The sequence below is a fragment of the Phodopus roborovskii genome, unplaced genomic scaffold, assembly GCF_943737965.1.
Source record: "Phodopus roborovskii unplaced genomic scaffold, PHOROB, whole genome shotgun sequence".
Taxonomy (NCBI): domain Eukaryota; kingdom Metazoa; phylum Chordata; class Mammalia; order Rodentia; family Cricetidae; genus Phodopus; species Phodopus roborovskii.
In genome coordinates, this window is record NW_026126410.1 from 1,149,664 (window position 1) to 1,177,652 (window position 27,989).

Sequence of the window (27,989 nt, forward strand, 5' to 3'; positions counted from 1 at the left end):
GGTTGGGATGTGGAGGTAGCCAGTGAGACTTGGTGCACAGAGGGGGTAACTGCTTCCAACATGGTACCAAGTAGATTGTTCATGCAACCTGGTCATGGAAGCTGTAGAATCCAAGTCTGGTAGTGCAAGCCCATAATCCCAGCTATGCTGCAATAGAAGGCTCACACGGTCAAGTCCTGTCTGGGCCACATACTGAGCTCAAAGCCCGTCTGGAAAACCTAGTGAGCCCCTGTTCCAAAATAGAGGAAGGTCTGGGAGGTAGCTTACTGATAAAGTGCCTGCCAACCATCCTGAATGGGGTCCAAGTTTAATGCTCAGAACTAGAAACAATAACACACAAACAAATAGCATAGGAAAGCAAAGGAAGAAGCCACTGGATGGCATCAACAGTGGACACAAACTAGCAACTTCTGTGGAATTTAGAACCGCTGGCAACCCTGAATCACAGACCTCCAGTCACGGCTGATGTTAATAAAGGAATAGATGGATGACAAGACAATTCCTGACACCTGGGGAAGGAAGCAAGCTCAAATGTCTTGGCTGGGTCACTGCTCTCTCTGGACAGACTATGGAGAAGCTTGCTGCTGTTCCGTAGGGATTAAATTCTCCTCCCTGCTAAACCTGCACACTTGTGCAAGTGATGAAGGCACAGCCAGAAGGGAGCATCCATTTTCCCTCCTTCCTGCCCTCCCCTCCTTCCCTCCCTCCCTTCCCCCTCCTTCTGTCCTTCCCTTTCTTCCTCCCTTCCCCCTCTTTCTCTTCCTCTCTTTCTCCCTCCCTCTTCCCCTCCCTCCCTCTCCCTTTCCCTCCCTCCCTTTCTTTCTTTTTTCTATGTGTCAAGTACTACAGCAGCAGCTCATTTAACATCCAATGGCAGTGCATTAGTTACTTTTCTGTTATGTAATAAAACACCATGACCAAGGCAACTTACAAGAGAAAGCATTTTTTGGGCTAACGATTCCATACAGTTGGAGTCCATAATGTCAGACCAAGCATGGCAGCAGGCAGCAGGCAGGGTAGCTGGAGTTGAGAGCTGAGAGTGCATATTTCAACCATTTCCATGAAGCAGAGAGAGAGTAGACTGAAAATGGGGGACACATTTCCTTCACACACCACCTAAACCTCCCTAGACAGCACCATCAGCTGGGGGCCATGGGTAAAAATGCAGAAGGACCTAAGGGGACATTTCTCATTCAGATCATTGCAGGTGGGTTTCCTAGACAGGGAAACTGGGCTGTAGAGATATTTTTGCCATTCATCCAAGACATCTTCTTTATTAAGAAGAGAAGACAGGGTCTAAAACCGTATTTGTGCTCCTGTCAAAAGGTAATTTTCACAATTAAATCTGCTATGTATGTACTCCACATTTATGAGAATTCTGCCAAGATTCAAATTGATTTACTACTGAAGGGGTGGGAATAACAAGGTGGTAGTTAGGAGAATATGAGAGACACATAACTAAGAACAAAGGAAGCTGGATAAAGATGAAATGTGGGTATTGACATATGTACAAATACCAGTAACATTGAGAATAATCAAACTACAATTTCAGGGTTGTTTTCCCCATCAGAACATTCAAATTTTACTTGATCAGTTTTCTGCTAGCTAATAGCTACATTTGCAGACTCTGAATGATAGCCACGAATGAAGTCTGGTGGCTTTTAAGCAAGTGTATTGGACAGTGCTTCCAGATGACCCTGAAGGCACACACTGTCATTTCAGGACCCTCCTTTCTAAATATTAAATCATCTTTCTTAGCAGTCAATAACTAACCATATCTTTATATTGCTTGCATTTCCCTCCGCCCTATTCTTCTCCCTTCCCAAACTACTTCAGTAAGAAAAATGCATGTGACATTGTGAACTTTTTATATTGCAAAGCAATCTAGACAGAATTATAAGGTGATAGGAGACTCGGGTGTCCCTGAAACCCTAGGATTGGAGGCCCCCTGCAGCTTTCTGGGAACTGGGTTTGATGGCCACATGTCCTTCTGGCAAGGTTCCTGAACCGCAAAGCTGCAAATGGTCAATAACAGACATGCAGGCATTTCCATCCAACTTGCCTCACCCAACCCCATAACAAATGAGCTGACCTGTGATAAAGACCAGACCCACATCGGAAACAGCTGGCTACCAAGAATTTATCTGCTGAACTCCAAACAGCAAGAATTGTCAGTCCTGGGAGACTCCAGTCCCTAATGAATCAATGAAACCTTAACATAGAAATCTCTCACGTGTGTATTCCCTGTAACACAAGCATCCCAAATCAAGTGCTCCTGGCATCTAAGCTTGACAGCTTCCTGAAAAAATGCCATCGGGTAAATTGTGACACTCTCCAGTTTTTCTGACCACATGGAGACTTTCAGATGTGATAAACAGCCTTGGAGAAACCAGCCTATACAACAGTGCACCACAAATGCATAGCCGTACAGTGGGTATTAAAATCGGGAGAGCTGAGTGTATTTCATTAAACTCAAATGCCACGGCAAACCTCACATTGTTAAGTCACCAATGCTTTAAGTGGGATTTCCTACCACATCTAGGGCCTGTGCTGGAAGTGTGGACTCCTAAGCCGATGATGTAGTACAGGAACCAGCACATTTGGAATGCCTAAGAGGCCAGTACATAAAGCAGATAAATGTGGGGGCTTATCTCCAGGACAGGTTTTATAGGAGTTGCCATTGTGTTCAGATGTAATGACACAGAAAGAGCCTGGAGCCCTCCCAGTCATGGATCGTGAGTGAGTCTCTGCATATGGATGGAAATCTTACTGCCTAGTACTGACTTCTCCCCACCACCTACACACTCACCAGGCCCCAGAGGGACCTTTTGTGCCTGACCATGTATAGATGCACAGGAGGTTTGAATGAGTCATTTTCACACCAGGGAATCTGAATAATGATCATACCACTTGTGAGGAAAGAAATCTAAATACTAATGTAATGCAATCCATACTGTGGAGGAGGGTGGTGATGGGGTTTACTAACGAAGGGTCCATTTCTTTTGTTCTAAAAAGAGAAATGAACATCTGACGAACAATTTCACTTCACTTGAAACCAACGTTTCCTCGGAGTTGTTAATGATGTGCACCCCAGAGGGCTCAGAAGAACGTAACAGCATCACTAAAGGGTATGGGACCAGGAAGAAGGGGTGCCAAGCATAGAATGCTCCAGAATCTCTCCCCTAGTTTACAAGATTGAGTAGATGTGGATGGACTTTCAAAGGCCCAGTTTACATTTCCAAGTTCCAGCTGTATCTCAGAAATCTGCCAGGGAGTGGGAAGCTTCTAGAACCCTTTGAACTCTGCTTCTTCATGTGCACATCTGTAAATGCCTTTTTGTGGTGGCACGTGTGCCTATAGCTCCAGGCTGAAACAAAGTCAACCCCTAGGTGACAATGATGCTGTCTCCTCCTAGGATTACTTCTGCCCTTCCTCACAGCCAGTTTCTGGGAATTGATAGGTGTCACACAGCAGAGCAGGAATTTCCAGAGTTCACTCAGGCTAGGTAGAATGGTTCCACTTCGAGTGGGCTGCTGACAAATGCTTCAACGTCGTAGTACCTGGCCATAGTCAAACGCCCTAATGGTACCTGTTACTACACACTTAGCTGTTTACTGTGTGCAAAATGCTAGGCTTGAGCTGAGATACAATGGAGAATGAATCCCCATTCCTGATGTGAAATAATATCATAGTTTAGAGAGAGAAAAGTACACATGAAAGGTACCAGAAGTGTGCATATAATCATGGCAGCATGGTGTCATGTACCAGGGTCACCTGACCTAGCCTCAGGACACCAGAGGAAGCTTCCCAGAGGAGGCAATGACTGCCCCAGATCTGGAAGAAGAGTGGCTACTGAGTGTCTCTGACTAGGCAAACCAAGCTCTCCAAGCATTCTGAGGATGTTTCTCTCCCAGAGGGTAGCAAGACACAAGGCCCTGGCAGCCCTGAGATCACACTCTTTGATTGTTCATGCTGGGAAGACCATGTCAAGGGAAAACATGATGTGTGAATATGTGTCTATGTGTCATTGTGCTGTATACAGATGTGGCTAAAGTAGAGTTTTTCAAGAGAAATGAGGCAATTTGACAAGTGTATTAATACTACCTCCTGTACAGATCCAAGCAGAAAAAAACATCTTTCATTTCTTTTTGATTGGCTCATATGTCAGTTCTGAATGTCAGCAAACCATCTTTACTGCCATCAGCATCACTCCAATCTATGTTGGGTGTTTGATGGGAAGATGGGCAAAGCCAGAGCTTGGGGAGAGGAAGTCACAGTGGAAAGTGCTGTGTGAAGGAAGGAGAGAACATTTCCTGGAATGTTTCCTTCTCCCCATTAGCCAACTACTCCTCTTGATATTACTAGCTTCTGGTCATACATAGGCCAGCACTAGGGTTAAAAAGTTTGGCTTTTCACCATCAATGCTGACCCTGAAGGACTTTGGGAGCTCATAAATGTACAGTTACTTTTAGGATTTACTCTGGGTCTACACAAGAGCTAGCCTATCACAGGTCCCCATAGGGCACATGGCTGGGGTGTGTCCACAGATGGTAGATCCTAAGGATTTATCTACTCACAGCTACCAAAGTGGCTATAGTGACACTGTTTATATTCTTGTCAGTCAGAGCCACAGCCTAGCAATTTATTGGGACTCCCTTAAAGTCCACTAATAATTCTATAGTAGTTATTTAAAGCATTACATCTAGTTTCTAGGCCTCCCAGTTCCAGCAAGTTATGAGAAGGGAGTTATAAGAACTAACTATGCTCTCCTTCATACTAAATCTTTCAGTTTTGGGGGACATGAAAAGCAATATAATATGGCCAGAAGTGGTGACCAATATAAATACTCTTCTATTTTTGCCACCGAGCTACTTGGGACTAGACCCGTTGAGTCCAGTATCCACCCACCTTGTTATTGTGAACATACAGGTTTTGACTGTCTACTAGGAAGGTCTGCTTGGGTTTCTCACACCATCATAAAGGTTCAGTGGGTCATAAGGGGGCAAGAATCCTTCAACTGTGGCTATCTCACTTTGTTCCCTCCAGGAGTGGCCGAGCTGATCTAGCAGCCATATACCATGAGCGCATTGATGTGGAAGGCCACCACTTTGGCCCCTCATCACCTCAGAGAAAAGATGCCCTCAAAGCCGTGGACGTTGTACTGAAGCATATGATGCAGTGGATCCAGGTGACCCATAGCAAGGACAACTGACCTGCCATCTTCTCCTGTCATTTCCTGTCATCTCCATAACTGCCACTCCTTCAGACTCCCTTCAACATTCTCTCTACTAGGCCAGTGTGAGGCTCTCTTTTCTTCTTTTTTAGGGTACCAAGAGACTTCTTACTCCACAGATGGCCAGTGGGATTTAACTCATCTAATGCGTATTATTGCCTGGCTTGACAAGAGAGTGGGTTGCTTCTTAGTACTATTAGTCTGTTGACCAGCTTACCCTGGACATGAGGATTAAATGCTCTCCATTCTCCTCTAACCAATGGCTTAAACACACCTCTTCACAAGAATGTCTGTGTGAAAGGACATTTACCCAGTCACAGTGATGACTTCTTGTGTCCACCCCACAGGAACGAGGCCTGCAGGAAGACCTAAATGTCATCATTTTCTCAGACCATGGGATGACGGACATCTTCTGGATGGACAAAGTGATTGAGTTGAACAAGTACATCAGCCTGGATGACCTGCAGCAAGTGAAGGACCAAGGGCCTGTTGTGAGCCTGTGGCCAGCTCCTGGAAAGCACTCTGAGGCAAGACACACCATGATACAGGGGAGGTGACAGGTGCCCATTAGCCCCTAGTTTGTGCTTTGTCTTCTTCCTAGAGTTTTCTTAATGAACGATGTAACAGGGTTAGGCACACAGACTTTGGGATCAGGTGACTAAGCTTGCCATTCACTTACCAAATGACCTTTATAAAGGTCATTCGCTTCCTGTGAGTGTTTTACTCTATAGTGGAATCTACCTCCGCTGAATCTAATGAAAATTAAATGAGATAAAGGATGCTCCATACTTGCAATGGCACGTGTCAACATGCTCTTATTAGGGCTATTTTATTAGTGGACAAATTACTGAGGGTGCTGCTGGCATCAGACTCTTGAGAATGAAGCTGCTGCTCTGATCTGCATCCAATTCCTTTTCACCAGGGGTTGGAGATACAAAGCTGACTAAAGAAGACAGCACAGGTCACGTGTGTGCACTGGGTCAGCCCCTGATTTCCCGGCCGCACCTCTTAGGTTCTGATGCCAGCTCTGTTATCAACTGTGTAGAAGGCAATGACAAGTCTGGCCCCTCTGCCTTCTGCACATGAACATGGCAGTGAGCACTGTCCTAAAATCCATGGGAGTACACAGAAGCAGGCTGAGGTCACAGTAAAAGCTATGCATGTGGCACGTAGAAGACAACCATCAAATGAGAAGGGTCCTAGGAGGCTGTGGTCAAGTTTCCACAGTGTGCAGATGAGGAACAAAATTCCCTTTCAGTAACTCAGTACTCTATGTTCACCCTCTCAAAAAACAGTGTTTAGGGATGGCAGTGGGTGGTAAGAATAAGGAGAAATGGGTGACACTATTGGCTAACAATTCATCTTGCTTCATCACCTCCCAGTGCATGAATGCAGCATCTATCCTCTGCCAGGGAGCTGACATGGGCCAGGAAGCACCTATCTTTCTCAGGGGTGGGGACAATTACAGCCACAGGGGAGCCAGGAGGAGCCTGGGAGCTGCTACCTTCCTTCACCCTCATGGCAACAGAACAGTTGCCTATGAATAGTCATCATTAGCCAAAGGGTCCTAGTGGAAGCCAGAGTCTGGTCCTTTGGCCCATAGGCAGCCTCACCACCACCTTGCTTGCCCTCATTTGAGGTCTCTTCTCAACAATACCATTTCTCTCAGCCTTTCCCCACTCACCAGGGAATGTCCCCTTTTTGTTTCCTTGAGCTCCATAGCCAGGAAATGAAGTTTACACAGTGTCCCAGCAACTCCCTAAATATGAAAATGGAAAGAATATGTTAGACGTTGGCAGGATCTTGGGAAGCAACTCTGTCTTCCTGGCAAGGAAGATCATCTTTGTCTCCAATTTGGCACTTAGGCATGCGACACCTCCAGAATGCTTGGGCATCAACACTCAGGAGCTGGGAAGAGCATCTTCCAACAGGATGTGCATCCCAAACCCTGCCAGCAGCCAATAGCAGTTGGTAATGGTTCAAAAGTGGAGGCTGTGTTTGGTGACAGTTGTGTCACATGATGGACGCAACAATCTGCAAAACCTGTTGTATGTCAGAAGATTTTTCACTTATTCAAAATAATTCTGCATTCTGCATACATCACTTTTAATCAAATAGGGAAGATTAATTTATGGAGCTATGAACACCTTTCTACTCAGCAGCCCAAAGGCTATTTTTAAGACATGAGTGAATAAACACAATTTTATGATTAAGGAATACATATCTGATTTGGCTAGTGGCCAGCAAACCGGCATCAGCAGGTTAGTTTCAATTTTAGCCACAAATATTTGAGCTTCTGCTAGATATTGGAAGTGTGTATAGACTTTACATATTCATTATGGAATTGGCAGTATGATTAATAAACAATTGCTAGTGCTTTTAAGATTTATATATGGGTATCAAGTTAAAGAACACATACCTTTTCTCTGATTTTGGTATTTACTATCGGCCACGCCACTTTCACAATTGCCACTTAATTTTAGTGCATAGAATTTTGACAAGTAAGTTTTATAATGTGCTCACCAGTCACTGATTACTTACAAAAGAATATATGTATGTATGTATGCATATATATATATATATATGATAAAATACATTATCTTTTACTGTCTAAGCTGTATAGGATAATGTTGCAGTGATCACCTTATATTTGATAGAAGCAGAATGTTGGCATGATCTATAACATTTTCTAAAAGTCCTTCCCAGACCCCATGAGCTTTCTGCTGTCTCAGAAAAACCACTAAGAAGTAACCATTTATCGTACGGTTGTGTGGTTACTTGAGTGTTATATGATAAGAATCTCTGTGGTGTTTTCTACAATTTGCATTAGTTTTGCTCCAACTGAAATCCTTGAGTCTTCCACATGTCTCTGCAGATGTGATGTGTCTGTCTTTATTGTGCCCTGCCCCAAAACTGCTCCAGTACTCCCCCATCTCTCCCCATGATTTCTTTGCTCTGCCTTTTCTGTTCCGTGTCTGGGATATTCTGTGCATACGTCTACAGGCACACACGTGGAGGTTTTCATTATATTCCCTAGGCGTCCATCTCTTATGTCAGAGAGCATATAGATCTTTAGTCTTCTAGACAAAGCCAGTTTGATTTGCAAGCTATACAAAAGCCTCTCATTGCACACATGTTTAATCCCAGCACTGGGGAGGCAGAGATAGGCTGACCTCTGTGAGTTCAAGACCAGCTTGGTCTACATAGTGAGTTCCAGGCCAGTCAGAGCCTATCTCAAGAAAAAAAAAATGTCTTATTTTCTGGCAGCTAAACTCTCTCCTTCCCCACCTACCTCACTCGTGTGTGTGTGTGTGTGTGTGTGTGTGTGTGTGTGTGTGTGTGTGTGTCTCCTATTTCACAGATCTAACATGAGTGTTCAAACAGCTCATTTTTGGCCTTCTTTGCAGATATATGACAAACTCAGCGCAGTGGAACACATGACTGTGTATGAGAAAGAAGTGATACCCAGCAGGTTCTACTACAAGAAAGGGAAATTTGTCTCTCCTTTGACTTTGGTGGCCGATGAAGGGTGGTTCATAACAGAGGTAATTATAAAATCTGTGACATTGGAACTCTATCCATGGCCCATGGGTAAGTAACAAATATTGAGATCTTTTCTCTGGGAGTCTTTTGTTGAGCTGATTCCTTGTTTAGCAAATCAAAAAGCTGGACTGGACATCTAGGTGAACACAAGCTTCAGGCATGAGCCCAGATTTAGACTTCGTGGCTCCAGACACTCTGTGTTGTAATAAATGGACCTTAACTCGATTACTCGAGCTTCCACATAACCTATTTAGCTTAAGGTAGAGCAATTACTGTGATCCAAAGCCATTGCCCTAGGGCAATGGGAAGCCAGGGGAGCCCAGTATTGCTTTCACCAGGACAAAAATGTTTAGAAAACAGAACTGCATGACCCCAGGCCCCCCAAATTAACAGCTGGCTGTTTTTACAGCCGAGATTATCTTTCACTTTTGGCCTGAGCCCTAATTTGCCTCAGGCCTGTCTGACTTTCTCCTCCTTGTCCTCCTGGGCTCCAGTCTCAGGAGAATTCATATATGATCATTACGAATGTCCCAACTTCCAGGTGAATCTATGATCACACTGAGAATACAGTTCATACAGAAGAGAGCATTCCTTCTGACATGCATTCGAGGGTGGGCTGTGCTTGGATCAGACTGCAACGTCAAAGGAGTAGTAAGTGGCTGAAGCCAGAGATGTCTAGGACTGAAGACCAATAAATAAAGAGAGGCAACAGGCTCCTCATCAGTGGAAATGGGCATTTGGGCAAGAGAGTGGATGACCAACAAGCAAGGCATAGAATCACAGGACTCTGTGACATGAACTTCAGTTATTGAACAAGACTGAGTCACCCCTGTGTGTTCACAGAAAGAAATGTTTAATCACTGGAAACAAGGCAGGTCTTGTTGAAACCACCGGCAACAGACGGCAGAGGCCAGTCACACTCTGCTTAGAGTAAATCCACCTTCTCGTGCTGTGCTGTTTGTAGGTCCCCTATGATGGAAGCAGAGAGAGGAGAAGGACAAGTTGCAGGCTGACCTGGTCTCCATAGGAAACCTTTATAAAATTATCTAGAGACACAAAGGGTTTCCAGAGAATCCCTCCAACACCACCACTTCCAGGAACTAAAATGTGACTCCTGTTTGGAGTTCACATGGACTGAGAGAGAATATTTTAGGCTATGACCTTGCCAGGTATCATTATCATCCCCGCCCTGCCCCCCTCTATCACACAAAAAGCAATACAAAATGATAATAAGAATACAATCAGTTTTACTCATGCCACATATGGGGTCTGTAGTATACAACAAAAACAAATGTTTCTCAGCTCTTTTTGGTGCACACGGGCAACCTGGTTAGAGGCCTGCTGGCATTGGTCCATCAGGAACGACCTCCCGAGACACAGCAAGGAATCTACTGTTTTTGTTTGTTTTTGTTTTGGAGCATCTTTCACATCATAAAGCTCTGCTGAAGCTGTTCTGGAGTGTGGAGGGCAGTCAGTCAGCTATGAGGATGAATGCACAGGAGGTCAGCACTAGTGCGTTGGCATGATCTGTGCATCTGAAGTTTGCTTTCTTATGTTTAGTTCAAGTGATGAGGGGCTGAGAGGTTACAGCATGGGAGGCAGGGAGACTGACAGGCTATGGGGTGATTTGGGATGATTTGGTAGAAACAAGTAGGGGTGTGGCAAAGCCAGAGATTACCATGGAGAGGATGGACAACCTGTAGATACCACCGCAGTTCCAGTGGGAAGACCTTTGGGTCCCCACAGTGGTAGACAGGCACTATAAAAGCATTCCATCTAGGAATGGAAGCCCTCTGATCTGGGGAGGAGGGGTTTGGAGATTTCTTCCATTTTGGCAGAGGTTCTTCCCATAAAGGAAATATAGTATCCTGTAGTACATTCAGGAAAAATATGTCTGTCCTCTTGAGTGATGAAAGCAATACCGGGAGACCTGAGGGTCTGGTTAAAATGTGTTGGGTTATAAGCCATGAGCTATTTGCCTTTCTGTTTTTATTTTTTTGGCTTCTTGAAACAAAGTATTGCCACATTTCCTGTATATAAACTATATAGCTCAGGCTGGACTCAAGTTCACTACCCTCATGCCTCAACCTCCTGGGTGTTTCGATTATGGCGTGTGCCGCCATGGCAGGGTCAGGGTCACAGACTACTTGAACCATGCTCCAAAAATGATTTTCCATCTCATTTTACTGGAAGTTTGGAAATGATCAGCTCCATGGTTGCTTCATGTAGAAACTGATGAAATCCAGTCCCTGATGGAGCTCAATGAGATTCTGCTTTCTTCCTCAAGATCACAAAATAGTTGCTGCAGCTCCAAGCTTTGCATCCCCTCAAAACACCCCAAAGCAGGAAGGAAACGGTGTGACTTTTCCCTGCACATCACCTACTGCTGTGGGGTAGAGGTATATATTTCAAAACTAGCAGTAGAGGCAGGTATGTGAGACCGTGAAGACTGTGGAATGCATGTGGAGAGGGCCTCTCTTTAAGAAAAAGTAGGTAAGTGTGAAGATGGGTCTTAAAAGAAACCCATATAACCAAGAAGTACTTGTAATGAAGTTTCTTTAAGGACACTGAAAATCTGCTCCTATCTAGAAATAGTTAACAACTTCCCCTTAGTTCTCATGAACCAACTAGTTGATGTGACTAGAAAATTCCTGCCACGGGTGAGATTTGCTTCTGAGATGCACTGCACTGCCTTATAAAGAGCCACAGTCACAGCACCAAAGAGATGCAGAGGCTGTGGTTAAGAGACATGGCCTCCAAACAAAACAGTGAAGAGGAAGACGTAGGGCATGGCACAACAAGACACCAGTAATCCACTCTAGGACGCCTGGGACAGCCTGGAAATGTCTCTGCCTATCCCTAGCTTAGGGTCCCACCCATCTCCCCACACTCACTCAGAGGAGCTGAGTCACGCATCCTTGAATGAAACTGGAAATTAGTATCTCCTGTTATATGGCTATGTACATCATATTATACATTGCTTTTGTATATATCATACACATTAATTTTAAGTTATTAAAAACTAAGAGTCAGCCAGTTAACAAGGATGCCTAGGTATTTCACGATATGGGCTTAAGAACAAAGAAAAGCCCATAAAAGAAAAGGAATCCACACCATGGACAACTACATGAACAGTTTTTAAAATATATAATTAGTGCTGAGGGTGTAGCTGAGCTTGTAGACTGCTTGCCCTATCATGCAAGCCTTGGGTTCCATCTCCAGCACCACATAAACTGGCCATTGTGGCACACGCCAATAAGCCCAGCACACAGAGGCGGAAGCAGGGGGAGATCAGAAGTTCGAGGTCACCCTTGACCACACAGGAAGCTCCATGCCTGCCTCAGATGCATAAGATCCTGTCTGGAAAAAGAAAGGAAGGAAGGAAGGAAGGAAGGAAGGAAAGAAAGGAAGGAAGGAAGGAAGGAAGGAAGGAAGGAAGGAAGGAAGGAAGGAAGGAAGACAGGGGAGGGAAAAAGGAAAGGAGAGATGGAGGAAGGGAGTGGAAAAAAGAGACTTTAAGAGGGTGAGGTATTAAAGATAGGTAAAACAGGAGCCGAGCATGGTGGCACACACCTTTGATCCCAGCACTCCAGAGGCAGAGGAGGATCTCTGAGAGTTCAAGGCCAGCCTGGTCTGCAGAGTGAGTTCCAGGAAGAAGTGTGTGGACCCATCCTGTTGACTTAATTAACAACAATGGAACTGCACATTAGTTCTCAGTCATCATGGCTGAGTCGTGCCTTTTGAATGACTCCTTTCCCAATGTTTCTATGGTGTGCACTTAAAACTATTTAATCTCTTTATCAGATAATAAATACACCAAGGGAAAATGCGCATTGGTCAGTAATAACAACTAAAAAACATCTTGAACCAATTGTTCCTGTTAACTATCCTCATTTTGGATTGTGGGTGCTGTTGGTCCTGAAGTGAGATGTGGAAACAGAAAATGGACCGTGAGTAAATCTTAGGACGGTCAGTTTTACTCATATCATTTACGGCTATCACATATGAGCACACATTTCTCTGCAAAGTCATCATTGTCTGTGTCCTGAGAGAAACTGGGGTATCGCCATTATTCGTGTCTGCACCTTAGGCTCACACCGTGAACATCTGCGATCACTTTACTCCTAGTCTTGAAGGTGTATCTTTTTATTTTCTGGATATCATATGTAAAAATTTCAAGCACTGATTCTACTCTAACACTGAGGAGTCATTTTCTGAAAAGTCCTATAAATCAAGCAATTCTTGTACCCCCAAGTCCTAGAAACAAGCATCTTTTGTATCTCCGTCGCCTTTCTTTTGCAGACTGTCTATTCCACTGTCCTGACCACACTCCACTGAAAAACTGCATTCTACATCCTTGTTTTCTCTCAGGACCAGAACTATTTATCACACAGATTTTCATTTGCAAATTTCTCTCTGAGTCAGAAGGAAAAAACGAGTGTCTTATTTTGCCCTGTAACCTGCACACCTGTCCACGGTGTGCACTGCTGCACAACAGAACTGGGTCGCCCTTCACATCTGCAGTGAACAAAGTCTCAGCCCTGCAAGCCATCTCATTGGGTCTCACTCTGATGGCAGAGGAATCTGTTTTCTGGAAAACAGAGAAGTCGGGACAAGCTGGTGCTGGCTGGAAGCCTATAAAATAGGACCCTACCCCTCATGCCAAGATTCCCATAGCCACCATCCCATAACCATGAAAGATCTGGCTTTGTTGCAGAAATGTCGGTGCCATGACAGCACCACCTTTTGCTAAGGTTCTCACAGAAACGAGAAACCAGTTGAGATTTCATATCTTCTCGTGGTTGCCTGGAGAGCTGTTACTGAAAAGACAGACACAGCTTCGATTTGTTTACAAATGCAGAGTTATCCAGGTGCTCAGTGATTCTTTACGTCACTTCTTCTCCAAGTGTTTTAAAGTATAAGCCAGCTTCCAACATCTATCCTTTGTCTGACCACCCTCCCTCAACCAGCGGAAATCTGAAGGTGTTCGTACTTCCAGAGGACTAAACAGAGAGAGGAAAATGAGTCACCGATAAGGTCAAGGCCAACTTTCCTCCAAGTCAGTCAAAGTTCCTTAGGACAGGAAGCAGGGTTCTTGACTCATGCCCTATCTCCTCTCTCTTCCTAAGAGCTGGCCAGTTCCTCTAGAAAAAAAAAAAAAAAACTGTGTGGGTGTTGTTTCTTTCTCTCAGGAGCTGAGGTCACACTCTGACACAGAGCAGCAGAGCCCTGAGCCATTCAGCCTTCACTCATGTTCTTCTGGAATTCTCAGGCAGCCATATTGGGACCACCTCCTTTAGCAGGTGCTAAGCCACAGAGCAGAGAGACTGGAACATCACAGAGTCTGAGACCACTGAAAGGCACTGAGTAGACACATCCAGTATTGCCAAATGTCCCTGGCATGGAACAGTCAGGGACAATACAGGAAATAATTAAGGGAAGCTTCCACCAAACTCATGTCTGCTCTTACATCCTCAGCCATAAAGCTGCTGGTCCTGAATCCTGGCCTATCAAACTCCATAAATGTTTGTTTAGTGCTTACTCATGCAATGAACTGTATAACATACTAACTTCCCTGATACAGCCTAGAGAGGGAGCCAAAATTCACATCAGCATGTGTGTCATAAGGTTACAAACATGTTATTACAAACGGGTACACATTCTAAAGAAAAGAGAGAATGCCATAAAATACAATTTCTGGGGTGACTGGGTGGGTGGCTTTCTCTGAAAGGGGGCCTTGAACTGAAACCAAGCACAGTGTTACTGGGCATGAAAATGGGGTTCTAAAGTCTGGAGGAATGGGGTGTAACCACAGTTCATGCAAAAAAGGAGAGTTACAGGATCAAGTCTTTGGTCCATCCTGGTAGAGTAGGCTTGTAATTCAGCTATGTGGGGGGTGGTGGAGATGGGGAGGGACTAATACATGGAGGCAGGAGGATTGCAACCACACTGCTTCACTAGGGTACAGAGAGGAAGACCCTGTCTTCAAAATAAAAAGAATAATGACAAAAGGGGGCTTGGGAGTATCGCTCAGTGTATCGCTGCTAGCTCAGTGGTAAAGCTAAGGTCTACTTGAATCCCTAGTACTGTAGCAAAGAAAGAAACAAATAAGCAAGCAAAAAAAAAAAAAAAAAAAAACAAAACAAAACCAAGTTTTCATTTGTGAGGAGTTTCACAACAAAGGAAATGCTGTTGTAAGTATGACATCTCCATACATATGTGTCATTATACTTTGCTCCTACCCTTCCATCCCTTCTGTTCCCTACTCTTTCTAGCTGGTTCTCCTTCTCCCTCTAAATGTTTTCATGTCACACATATTCCACCCTCCCTCCCACCTTCTTAGAATTTGTTCTCCCTCTCACAACCCTCTTTCTAGTTTCCTGGCTGTTTTGCTTGTTTTTCTGTTGCCATGATAAAATACTCCGATAAAAGCAACGTAAGGGAAAAGGGATTCTTTTCGCTCACAGTTACAGGTTCTAATGCACCATGGAGGAGAAGTCAAGACTTTGGGAGTTTGCAGCAGTGAGTCACAATGTCAGAAACGGAATGATAAACACATGTATATCACTGCTCAGCTCACCCTTTCCACTCCTATCCAGTCTAGAATCCCCTGCCTAGGGAATGGGTACCACCCACTGTGGGCAGGTCTTCCCATATCTATTAATGTAGTGAAAATAATCCTCCACAGGTATACTTGGAAGCCCATCTCCCAGGTGATTCTAGGTTGTGTTAAGATGATATTTAAAACTAACTCTATCACAATAACCTATTCTCTCTCTCTCTCTCTCTCTCTCTCTCTCTCTCTCTCTCACACACACACACACACACACACACATACACATACACATTTTAAATCTAGGTTCTGTACACCAGAGAAAACACTAACTGTTTGCCATTCTGCATCTGGCTTATTTCACTAAACATGATTTCCAGTTCCATTCATTTTCTTGCAGATGCAGAAGTGATGAACTCATCTCAAAAACCTTCAAATAGCAATACCAAGTGTGGGAAAAAACTGATAGTAATCTTCCTTTGCCATGCAAGGGTCACTAGAAAGCTAAGTGAACCTCCAAAAATATATTACATTGTAAATATATCAAGAACTTTGCACTTTAAAATTTTCAATTAACAACAGTGATAACAACTATGACTATCTTGAATTAAGCCCCTCCTGGAACTTTCAATCAGCCCCATAAGTAGTCAACAGGATCCCTGGGTTGTCCTAGCTCTCTCAAGGTCCTTGCTGTCCTTTCAAGCCAAGCTGAAGCCTCTCCTTCGATATACTCAGTCCTAATGGTCCTCATTTGAGACGTTGCTAGGACTTCAAATCCTACTGCTGGGACACCAATATGTCTGCTTCTGGACTCTCTGGTCTGGAGTGGAGGTTCCTAGAGAATGGCTCTTTGATAAGGTCTTTTGAGGTTGGCCTCTGCCCAGGAAGGGTGTTACTACAGTGTAGTAGAGTCACAGTATGTGTGAGTGGATCGGACAGACTAGTAACTACCTAGACTGTTGCATTGATCACTTACTCTAAGACTATTCACTTTCAGATTGGTTAACAATTACCAAGGAAAGGAGGGCTATGTCAAGACTTCAACTAACTCCTAATAGCTTGAGAAAAGATTTCAACTGGGAAAGGTGATGAAACTATGAATGGCAAATCTAGCTTTAGTGAGACCCAGAGTGAGCAGTACATGTCAGCTCACCCAGTCCCAGACAGCTTTCAAGGGCTGATTTCTGTGGCCTGTCCTGGACAGTGTCTACTGAGCTGAAGAAAAGCATGCTGTGGCAAGCGCCTGGAAAAGGACTGGGAAGCATGGTGTTTGTGTCCATCATCCCAGTCCCTGTGTCAAACAAGAGGGAAAGCCAGGCCCAGGTATCTACACGCGGCCAGTATTAGTCTGCAGAGGAAAGGTTTGCTTTGAAAACTAGTAAAGGGATGACATGCCAGGCTCAATTCTAAAGCCTGTGGCTGAATGGCAGTTAGGCCTAGCTCCAAAATATTTGGGGAAATCAAGACAATCTGGGAAGCATAGCTTCTGAGTGGTTATGGCAGCTAGAGTGGTATTGTCCAGGCTCAACTAATTGAGCTCCAGGAAGTCAGATGTAGAATGTTAGAACAGCTTGCTCTCCACAGTGACTGGGGTCACATATGGAAGCTGTCTGAGAATGCATGCCTCCCCCCAACTCTCCTCAAAATGATTCAACAAGTGTGATCTCAGAAAAGAGAAAGATCAATCCCTGATCACCTAGTGCCCCTCTCCCACACTTCACTCTACCCCAGCTTCTCTCAATCCCTGCTGACTATGCTGTCTGCCATTTTCTATGTCAAGGATCAAGCTGCATGTGGCAGTCAGAGGACCAAGGCTGAGTAGTTAAGTCCCGCTAAGACAGAAACAGAGCAACGGTTAGGATATCTCTTGAGAGTGACATGTGATGAACACACACACAAGTTTAGGACCACTGTTCCCCCGGGGATCCTAGGGACCTGAAACGGGAAAACACCCTGCCTAACACTTTTACAAAGCAGTGGTACAAAAGCTAAGCCAATGTGGCTGTGTGTGGCTTTCCCTTAGATACAAAGCCTCTTCATCTTAGACAGGGCTCTGATAATAGACAAAGCAATAATTCCACAAACCAGCGAGGTTACTGGTGGTACTGACATGGGGTGTCAGTCACCTGTTACTCAGCCCAGGGGGCTCAAGGCAGCTGCATGCCTGGAAAGCCTACCCCAGTTTGAGAAACAACTCACAGGCAATGCATCCATGGGGTGACTTGCAGACAGCTACCCTCCCCAACAACCTCCTCTGGCCCAGCAGCCATCGCCCACTTCTGTAAGCAACCTTCGAGAGGGCTTTAGTGAATCCTCCAACTCTCTCCGCGTCTTAGCCATGTAAGCAGGAGGTAGAGTCTTATGAGCCCCACTCTTCCTCACAGGAAGAAATGCTTTGAACTGGAATCAAGGGCTACAGATCATGTGGTGAATGGGAGATAGCACAGCTCATCAACAGAAGCACAGATTCAAGACTGGCAAAGTGTTTTCAGCTCACAGGTGTCTTCAGCAATGTCTCCCATGATTAGGGACATTCTGAGTTACACTGTGTAACTCTAGTTTCCCTCTCTTTTCGGAAGAGAGAGACACCTGTGAGAAGCATGACCTATGAAAAGATAGTATGTTGATTTTTTATTAGAGTTCTAATGCACCTTAAGTAGGTTACACATTTTATTAATTTTAATTTAATTTCTATAACATCCTCCCACCCCCTGCACCAAGATATTTTGAAGTAACTTGAGAAAAAGATTTATACTCCCAGTGGTTTTGCTAGTCTGCTTTCCGTTACTGTGACAAAATAACTGAGTTAATCAACTATAAAAGACAAAAGGATTCACTTGGCTCATGGTTCCATGATTAATTGATCCTGTTTGGGGCTAGCACATCACACCACATTACAGCAGTGGTAGAAGGGGGAAGATGGTTAACACATAACAACCAGTACTCCTCAGGCACCAGCCATCAAAACAGAGCCCAGCTAGAGAAAGCTGACTGCCCAGCTACTCCACTGGGTCAAAGCTGATTTTATGCTTCATTATGCCATCCCTAAAGCTTTGTGGCCTTTCTGGGAAGGGCTTCTCAAGCTGTACTCAGAGCCACATGGAAAACACATGATCTGACCTTGGGATGGTAGTCAATAAAAACAAAACCCGTCTTCAGTAAATGACAAATTACTATTTGGTGATGCTGGTTGAATGGCTTCCAGGGGTTTCCATGCTCCAATATGGGGGAGGTCAAGCTCTGACACCCCGACCTACAGAATGCAAGCATCCAAGAGTGGACTGTAGGACATGCTCAGGGTGGCGCATGCCCAGCCTGGCTTTTGAGCCACCTGTATGAACAGTTTGTGTTCCCTCCTAAAGTTGGCCACCACAGCTGTGGCCTCCATGGGAAGAAAGACAAACAGGCATCAACCAGGAGGAGGACATATTGAGGGCCCACTACAGGCCCTCTGGCCATGCAGAGCATCCATTCTATTCACATGTCCACATCTCCAGAAGTCATTCTGTGATTTAGGGTGGGTCACAAGCCAGATGTCATGTGCTTCCCTGCTTCCTCAGAGGTATGTTTCCCTGAGACTCAGCAATCTGTCAGGAAAAATGGGAGCAAATGGGTGAGAGCCAGACATCCTAATCTACTCCAAACACACAATGGTAGGTGACTAAAACAAGCCCAACAGAGCAAGAGTCCTGCCTGTGTGCAAACAGGAAACAGTGCATCCACAAGCTGCTTCCTCCACGCTGCCCAGGCTGCTTCCTCCTTTTCCCATCCTGCTACCTCTTCTCTCATTCCTGACATCTCTAGCCATTCCTTTAGTTCACTGCAGATTAACACAAGGAGTCCCGAATGGTGGAATGTAAAGCAACAGCCCCCAGCAAGGCCTGAACAAACCTCACCTACTGACTCTGACTTGAATGTCACTTTTCCTTATTAACAACAATGATGGTTGAGACAAAGCCCAGATCTAGAAACTGCAACTCTTACCATTTTCCTCTGGCACCCCAAATGAAAGTCTGGTGCATCCCAAGTGTCATAGTTGTGGGCTGGAAATGGAGCATAAACTCCCAATGAAAAAAATCAAGTCCAAATCCAAAGCCCTCACCCATTTTTCCCAGGGTTCCCTTGAACAGTATTGTCGGCTTCTAGTTCCTTCTATTTGGAGATGATCAGAATGTTGAATGGTGTGTGATGGAAGGAATGCCGGGAAGCCCTCCTGTCCATTGCATCAACCCACCAGCAATCAGCGTGACAGGGGCTTGGGAGGTGCCAGAAGGTGCTGGAAAGATCACAAAGTGATCATCGAATTCTACACATAGTGCTAAATGCAGAACCATCACCTTGCCCTGGTTTGCCTGGGGCTGGTTCAGTTTTAAAACTGAAGTCTTGACTCTCTCGAGTACCCGTGGCAGCAAACTGGGACTTCTGGTGACCTCCCTGGGTTGGCACATCCCTAGGTGAGAGCAGAAAGCCCTGTGACTGTGCACTCAGGCTGTCACTCTCTTCTGGTCTTGTCCCATATGATGTGAGCAGTGTATAAGTCCCTCACTTCTGGAAGCCTCCTTGGGGTCACTGCATCCTCCAGGCCTTATCATGGAGTCATAGATGAGGAGCTGTAGGATATCTGCTCCTTTTGATTGGCTTCTCCTTGCTGCCTCCTCATTGTGGCCCCCTCCCCTGCAACCATGCATCTCTCTCCCTCTCCTGTCCGTCTTTCTCTCTGACACACTCACACACACACACACACACACACACCTACTTTTGTCTGGCCACCTCTCCAGCATGTCACTAGGTGGCACTGTGTGGCAGTCCATGGAGGGGACCTGCTAGGGTCAGCTTCACAAGCAGCAGCTAGACCCCAAAGCTAAAATTTCCCATTCTGAACTCAGATAGCATCTTGCTACTACTATATATCTCCATATGTGTGGTTCAGGAAGAGGATGCGGGTACAATACGAAGGTGCCAACAGCATCATTTTAAAATTAAAGGTGTGTTTATGTATCACTTGATCCACCCATTTACTTTAAAAGAATTAGTCTCCCCCTAACATGAGCATTTCGTTAATATGTATGTATGTATGTATTATGTATGTATGTATGTATGTAAAAATAGTTTTGGGGGTTCCCCCTCTCTGGGGTAATTTACCACTTTAATAAACAGTATTGATTTATCTGTGATTGAACAATTCCCCAATTACCTTCAGGACTGAGATTACCATTATATTTATTTATGCAATAAGAAATGGTAGCCTTGTAGATTGTAGGTTTTCGTTCCTCTTGGCTGTGGGGAACAGACATACTACAGGGTTCATCGCAAGTGAGATTTGAAGAATCCAATCATTTTACTTAGGGCTTCCAGCCTCTCTGCCTTGAAGACGGGAAGTGGGAAAAACGACAGAGTAAGCCAGCTGATAGAGCTAAATTGGAATGTGTCATGAGCCTCACTACAGCCGGCTAAAACACAAAAGACAAAAGGCAGCATGAAAAGTTAGCAATGCAGTAAAAGTATGTCCACGGAAAAATAGAAGCTACAGCTGGGGGCAGGAGGAACAAGGCATGATGGAAACCCAGGAGACAGAGAGTCACCGAAAAGGCACCCGTTAGGAAGCAGACGAGTTTAGGAGCCATTTATGGGGTGAGAGTGGATGTGTGCGCAATGTGCTATGGCTGAGTAAGCAGAGGGGTCTGCAACCTCACAGCCGGAGTGCCTCCCCCACAGCTAGTGGCATCTGGTGACCAGAGCAGCCATTTGCTGAGCACCTACTGTGTGCCAAGTATTTAACACATAGTCATCTCAGCCTCCCAAACTCTTCAAGGTGAGTGTTGAGCATCCCTACATTCAATGGCAAGAGTGAGTTCAGAGAAGTGACATAACTTCTACTTGGGAAGTATCCTACAGCTCCTCATCTATGACTCCATGACAAGGCCTGGAGGATGCAGTGACCCCAAGGAGGCTTCCAGAAGCGAGGGACTTATACACTGCTCACATCATATGGGACAAGACCAGAAGAGAGTGACAGCCTGAGTGCACAGTCACAGGGCTTTCTGCTCTCACGTAGGGATGTGCCAACCCAGGGAGGTCACCAGCAGTCCCAGTTTGCTGCCACGGGTACTCGAGAGAGTCAAGTTCTGCATTTAGCACTACTTGAAGTTAGAGTAGAAAACCAACTTCAAGTTCATGGTCAATCCATGTGCAAACCCTCCTCTCTCTACTCCACAAGATGGACATGAAAGGACTCATCATGGTCCAGTTTCACCAGGACACTGCGGCTTTGGGGTGGTAGAATGTGTATAATGCCTGACAGGCAGAGTTAAGTTACAGTTGTGGCACGACACTGAGACTTCCACTTAACCTCTCTGTGTTGTAGCGCTTTTAATTACAAGTGAGAAAGGTAGGGCTGTCCACAGTAGGATGTTGTGATGATTGTAAGCATTAGGCCTTGGGCATGCTGCTTGGCTCAATATACACACCATACCAGCTTTGGAGTGCAACCTAGAAATGGCTGGTGGCTGTGCCTTTTTGATTGTCATTTGAAACATTTGCAGTGATGAATTCTCATCGGAAAGATGATCAGACAGTCAAAAGCCCAGTCTGTCTACAACAATTGGCCAGAGTTGTGTTTGATCTGCTGTGGGCTTTTCAGGACCCACAAAATCTTTAAGGGCCTTTTTCACCACAATTGAACCTCCGCAGCCCAAGAAAATGTAGTCTGGGAAATGTCAGGGAAATGGCCACCCAGCTGCCCTTCCCTGGATGGAGAGGAGTTGAAGAAAATGAAGATTCAGGAGGACTTCGAGAGCCATCTTCAAATGGCTAAATACAGGGAGCAGAGGAGAATGTAGTGTAGTGTTGTCCCTGAGTGTGGAGCTGGAAGAAGAGTGTCCTGGTGTGTGTTGTGAAAGGGACACTGAGAGGGGACAAGCAGTTCCCTTGGGACTCTGGTTCCATACACATCATATTTTCCAACAACCTTCAATATCTCAGTACCTGAACATCCAATTTTACCCACACACTAATGCCTGGAGTTAGAGCAGATATCACAGGCAAGACTAGACTCCACTCACTTGCCAGGTGCAAGCTCTGGGTCCCCAGGCTACCTGCACTTATCTCTGATTTGGCCGGGATTCTCACCCTCTGCCTTCAGCTCATTAGAATGGATCCTGAGGCCCAGGGAAGTGCTATACTTATGCCTACAATTTTGTTACGAAGGGTCCAACTTGGGAACAGTCATGAAGACCCATATAGGTGGGAGGTGAGGAGCACAAAGCTTTTTTTCTTTGGAAGGTGTCTGAACCATACTTGGCAGGGTCTAATCTGGGGTGACATTTTGTGGGGATGAAGTATTGCATTGGTTACATGACAGGATTCAAATGCCAGTAGCCTCACTCTTTCCCATGGTTGGGGAACAGGAACAAATATTCAAACCTTCTAATCAGAAGACTTTTTGGGTAACCACACCCTCCTGAGCCTATCTAGTGTCCCAATCCTGTGGCCATTTCTGCATAGACTCTGGTAGATAAGGGAGGGGGGCCACCAGGGATAACAAGAGACCCTCTTGTCATCCAGGAAATTCCGAGGGTTTTAGGAGCTCTGTGGCAGGAACCTGGGATAAAGAGTGAATCGGCTTTTATACCACAGACACGTTCTAACATCCCTATCTCTAGCATGCCGTGTTTAGTGGGTCCAACCCTCATTACACAAAGTGATTCATCTCTGGGTAAGACAAATACCTCCTTAACCAGAGATGTTAAGGAATTTAGGAGGCTGCTGCCAAGGGTTGGAGCTACCTGAGGTAGCAAGTGGTCTAGCTGAAGCTGGCAATATAAATCATTGCCTTTCTTGATTTCAGAATCGAGAGATGCTTCCGTTTTGGATGAACAGCACTGGCAAGCGGGAAGGCTGGCAGCATGGATGGCATGGATATGACAATGAACTCATGGACATGAGAGGGATCTTCCTGGCCTTTGGACCTGGTAAGCAAGGAAACGACTGGAGACATAGGCAGCATTCCAAGGAAGCAGCTCTAATAGGGACTAACCACACTTGTACGTAGAGAGAGCAGTTTCTTTATGGACCCTCTTTATGAGCCAAGCTAAGCAAATCCAGCCGCTCTCCATGAAACATCTTTGGCTGGCTTCCTTTCAGATGCTTCTTTGGTTTGGCAATTGTGGCCAAATACTTTTCTTGTAAATTTTAAATCCTGAGTATAGTGCCGAAAATGTATTCCACATGTCTGTGATTCATTTTTTACTTAATTCATCAAGACATTTTTTTGCAGTTATCTGATGTCCAGAAAAGCTTATCAAACACAAGTTTGCTGACAGCTGTGGGTCTCAGGGTTGATGCTATTCCTTCCTGGACTCTGACTCTTAAGTAGCCCTGCTTTGTCTAGAATATCCAGCCCTGTGGAGTCCATTTAGAGTCCAACTAGAAACTAGAGTATATTCCAGGGCAGGCAAGCTCAGAAATGACCTTGAGATTGACTTTGAGAATGAGCCAGAATGATGAGAGATATTTGTGTGAAAGTAAAATGTGCTGACCTTTCTTTGATCAGAGTATATTCCAAAGGTCTGGAAGAAAAGACAGATGAAGAGAGTCTCTTTGGTCATTGACTTAATTGATAGGGCATTAAAAATCTGCACACTGGAAACATTTACTGAGTAGTCTAACAAGCACTTTGCTAGAAACATGTCATCAAAGAAAGACATCAAGGGGTGAGTGAGATGAGAGTAGTCACCCCAAAAAGAGCTATTAGGCATCAGGTGGCCAGTTCATAGCTAACCTTTCCACTCCTGTCCACTCCTTTATTAAGGATTCTCCCTTGATGTCTGTATTCCAAAGGCATATTTCTGCATGTTGATCAACCCAAGGAAGTCAAACCCTTTCATTTCCAATTGCATGTGAGCTCTACTCTGCTCATCCAAGTAGCAAGACCAGCCGTGTCAAATCACTCTTCTTATTTTGTCTGTCTCTGTTTACTTCACTTACCACAAAAGAGCTGTTAAGAGCCTGAGCTTGGGGGAAAAACATCGATGACCCCCAAGTGACCCTATATATGATTCTCAAATCCCAAAGTCAGTATCAGAATCAGTGACAGCAAACATTTATAGAGTGCTGGCTGAATTCCCAACACAGGTCCAGGAGACCAGAGGATGTCTGAGTACATTGCCATTGGCCAATGAAAGTTAGGGGAACTCCAACTCCCTGTTGGCCAAGCCCAGGACTTGCAGAGCCTCAATGCAGGAGGAATTAGGAATGGGGCTTTTGGAACTATGTTGAGGTCTATTGTAGATCAGAAAGAAGACATTCCAAGGTCATGGCCTTCATTTGGGAGAATGTCAGTCAATCATCAGGATTTTCAGTTCCAAGTATCAGTGCTTTCTTCCCCAGAAAAGTGAAGTAAGGTCAGGAATGCCGAACAGTTGTCTGTTGGACTGTGTATGAGCAGCAAGTCTCATGTGTGTTTGAAAGCACGGGTCAATCTAGCCCCACATCAAATGTTCTAAATGAAATACCCAGCACCGTGTTAACTCGGAGTTAAATTCACCAGGGATGTTTTGTCCATTAATAGAAGGCTCTGTCATCAACTCCCTTCAAATGGAAAGCCCTCAGTACTTTACAGACAGAAAGACAACCCCTGATGCAAATGGACTGGGCTAATTGCAAAATGTTTCCTTAAGAGCCTCTTACAAACCGTCACATTCCTGCTCCAATTCTCATGAAAGATTAAATAGCTGTACACACTGACTGTTTACTCAGAAGAAAATTTAAGAGCTAGCCCTTTAATATCTAGCTAGCTGCACTTGCAGATAAAGGCGAATGCCTCCTGGTTCATTGGCTTCTTGCTTAGAGAGGAAACTGGGCATCACTGAGGCTGCCCAGATACCAGCATTCTAAACCACTAAGTCTGGCCCAGCAGAGAGAAAGGAAAACAATTAACCACCACCCTGTGGTTAATGCCATTTTCTAGTCTCAACCTCCTGGTCATGTCCTGGAGAACCCTGTATTCAGGACAACATGACAGGAGCAGGAATCAGTGAGTGGTGCGTGGTCACAAACCAACAAGCCTGTCTCAGCGCTATAGCTGAAGGTAGCTGAGAACAGTGTGAGCTCTTTACAATAGATGAATTTTAATACCCAAATGTAATGCCCATGTTTAAACTTATGGGAATAACTTATATCCAAATCTAATTTCAAAATGTCATCTTGAGCTAGTGGAACTTGATGGAAGCCTTCTAAATCAGACTAGGTGTTGTTCATCTACAGGGGATTTTCTAAAAGTTGGCATGCCTTTAGAACAGAGAGCCATGAACTGGATCAGAGAATAATCTGTATTCTCCTTCAGAACAGGCATAGGCATTGAACACAATTTTGCATTTTTAGTCACATTTCAAATACAATCATCCTCTAGGACTTTTGTCAGAACTTCATTTCCACTGGCTTTTCTGTCTTTGAAACATGGATTTTTGAAAGATCAGAGGACAACTTGCTACCCCTCACACCAGATGATGATTTGGTGTCATGTGATGAGCAGTATGACCCTCACAGCCAGATCACACGGCAAGTCCACAGGAGAGAGGGGTTTTGCTTTCATAATCCTTGGACAATCTTTCCATTGATGCCTTAGGCTACAGTGGGTTCATGTGATGGCACTGTGCTGCCACCCTCATCCAATTACACAGTTTGCCTTCACATTGAGCTAGGCCTCTTTTGTATTTTCCCGTGCAGCCATGTTCTCATTTTCTAAAACTAGTTTTTTACTTTGAAGCAATTCGGACCCTTATTCTCCCTTCCTCACAAGAAAATCAACCCTCTAGGCCATTTATTAGGTGAATATTTTCAACCTCAGTTGTTTTCTTGCTGCCACTTAATATATTTATTTATTAATAATAATGGTGGTTGTATCTGGCGTTATGATTTAGGTGCCATTTCCCACGCCCTGTAGCATGCCGGTGCCTCTTCACACTGAATTCAATTTTAATTCTCCAAAACTAGGGTAACGCATCATTTCTTGAAAAGTTGCTCTAGATCTACTGCACTGGGTGCCGGGGGCTTCTGTCTCTAACCTTCTCCCATAATTACAATTCCAGGGACAGAATTGGTGTCAGTACAGGTGGGTGCTTCAGAAGATATTTCTGAGACATTGTCTGTGTCTTTTAAAATTAAGTGTATCTGATCATTTTAGCAGAGCAGGTGAAGTGATTCTTTTCTGAGATAGAAAGCCCTACTTGGCACCTCTCAAGTCCCCTGTCTCTCCTTTAAAAATCTAAGATGAACATTAAAAACACAGACCTCTGTTGATGGATCAAAATTCAACCCTGAACTTAGCCTTAATATAGTTTAGGATATTTTGTTATATTGTTTGGGGTCTAAAAGCAAAGTTGCTTGTTTATATTGTGTTCAGATTATCACTGTCTAAAGCAGTGGTTCTCAACCTATGGGTCGTGACCCCTTTGGTGGGGGTCGAATGGCCCTTTCACAGGTATCTCCTTGATTCTTCCTCCTTCCCCAGAAATCCCACCTAGTCTCCCTGACTAGCTATTGGCCATTTAGCTCTTTATTAAGTCAATCAGAAGGTGCCTTAAGCAGAGACACACCTTTAACAGTGTGACTATTCCACAACAAAAGGTTTCTTCCTTCACAGCCCATAGCTGCCCACATGTGCTTCCTCATTTATAATCACTTAGCCACAGGCATCGATGGAGCTGACTTTCTCTGGGCCTGAGCAGAATTTCTCCATCTTTGGGTGACCCTTCCTTTTCTGAGTAACAGTCATGACCATCTGCTTGTCTGTTTTTACCCTTTAGATTTCAAGTCCAACTTCAGAGCTGCTCCAATCAGATCTGTGGATGTCTACAACATTATGTGCAATGTAGCAGGCATCACCCCACTGCCTAACAACGGATCCTGGTCCAGGGTGGAATGCATGTTGAAACGTCAGACCAGCTCGGCTCCATCTGTCCTGCTGAACTGCTGTGCACTGGTCTTGATCCTCCTCTTACACTTTGCCTAGCTTGTCATATTGCTCATTCCAAAACACTGTTGCAGTAAGACCTGCCTCCAACATGGGGCAGTTTTCATTTTCTTTATGAGTAATAGCTTTATTAACACAATCAAGGTCATTAAATTTGTAAAATATTATTCTTGAATGATTACATACAAAAAAGTCCCTTATTTAAAAAAAGAAATTCTTTAACTGTGTTTGCCATTTTTATATTCTCATTCACATCACTACAGTTTTCTCCTTCCTTTGTACATCCTCACTGAAGATGAACGGTGTGAGCATTGGCCTGCCCCAGCATCAGCCAAACATTAAATGGAGATCCTGTAGTTATCCTGGGTCCCTCTCATACTGGCTTGCTCTGCCAATCAGGCCCTCTGTGTCCTGTCCAAATTGAAGGGCTATACTTGGTATCTGCAGCCACAATTCTTCAGTCTATTCTATTCCAGAAAAAGGAGGTCTAGCTACAGGAAAGCAACACATGCCATGCCATCTGTTTCTTTCCTGGTGCATGGTATTTTTCATGACATAGTCTCAGAAAGCACACATGCCAGTAGAGATCACCAGTCAACCAATTAAAGGATCAAAAACAACTAGACCACTTATAAATCTGGTAGAAGCCATGATTTCCTCCTTCAATTTGAACACACAATAGCTTCTCA

General features: G+C 44.6%; 1 protein-coding gene across 1 annotated transcript in view; it reads left to right on the top strand.

Moving 5' to 3' along the window:
* Enpp6 (ectonucleotide pyrophosphatase/phosphodiesterase 6) overlaps window positions 1-27,507 on the top strand; it is a 96,493-nt gene extending 68,986 nt beyond the window's left edge. Inside the window, exons 4-8 of the mRNA XM_051182410.1 lie at window positions 5,047-5,188; window positions 5,581-5,760; window positions 8,641-8,778; window positions 23,176-23,299; window positions 27,134-27,507. Coding sequence (XP_051038367.1) covers window positions 5,047-5,188; window positions 5,581-5,760; window positions 8,641-8,778; window positions 23,176-23,299; window positions 27,134-27,339 — 790 coding nt within the window. The 3' untranslated portion in view covers window positions 27,340-27,507. The remainder of the gene's footprint in view (window positions 1-5,046; window positions 5,189-5,580; window positions 5,761-8,640; window positions 8,779-23,175; window positions 23,300-27,133) is intronic.
* Window positions 27,508-27,989: the final 482 nt, after the last annotated feature.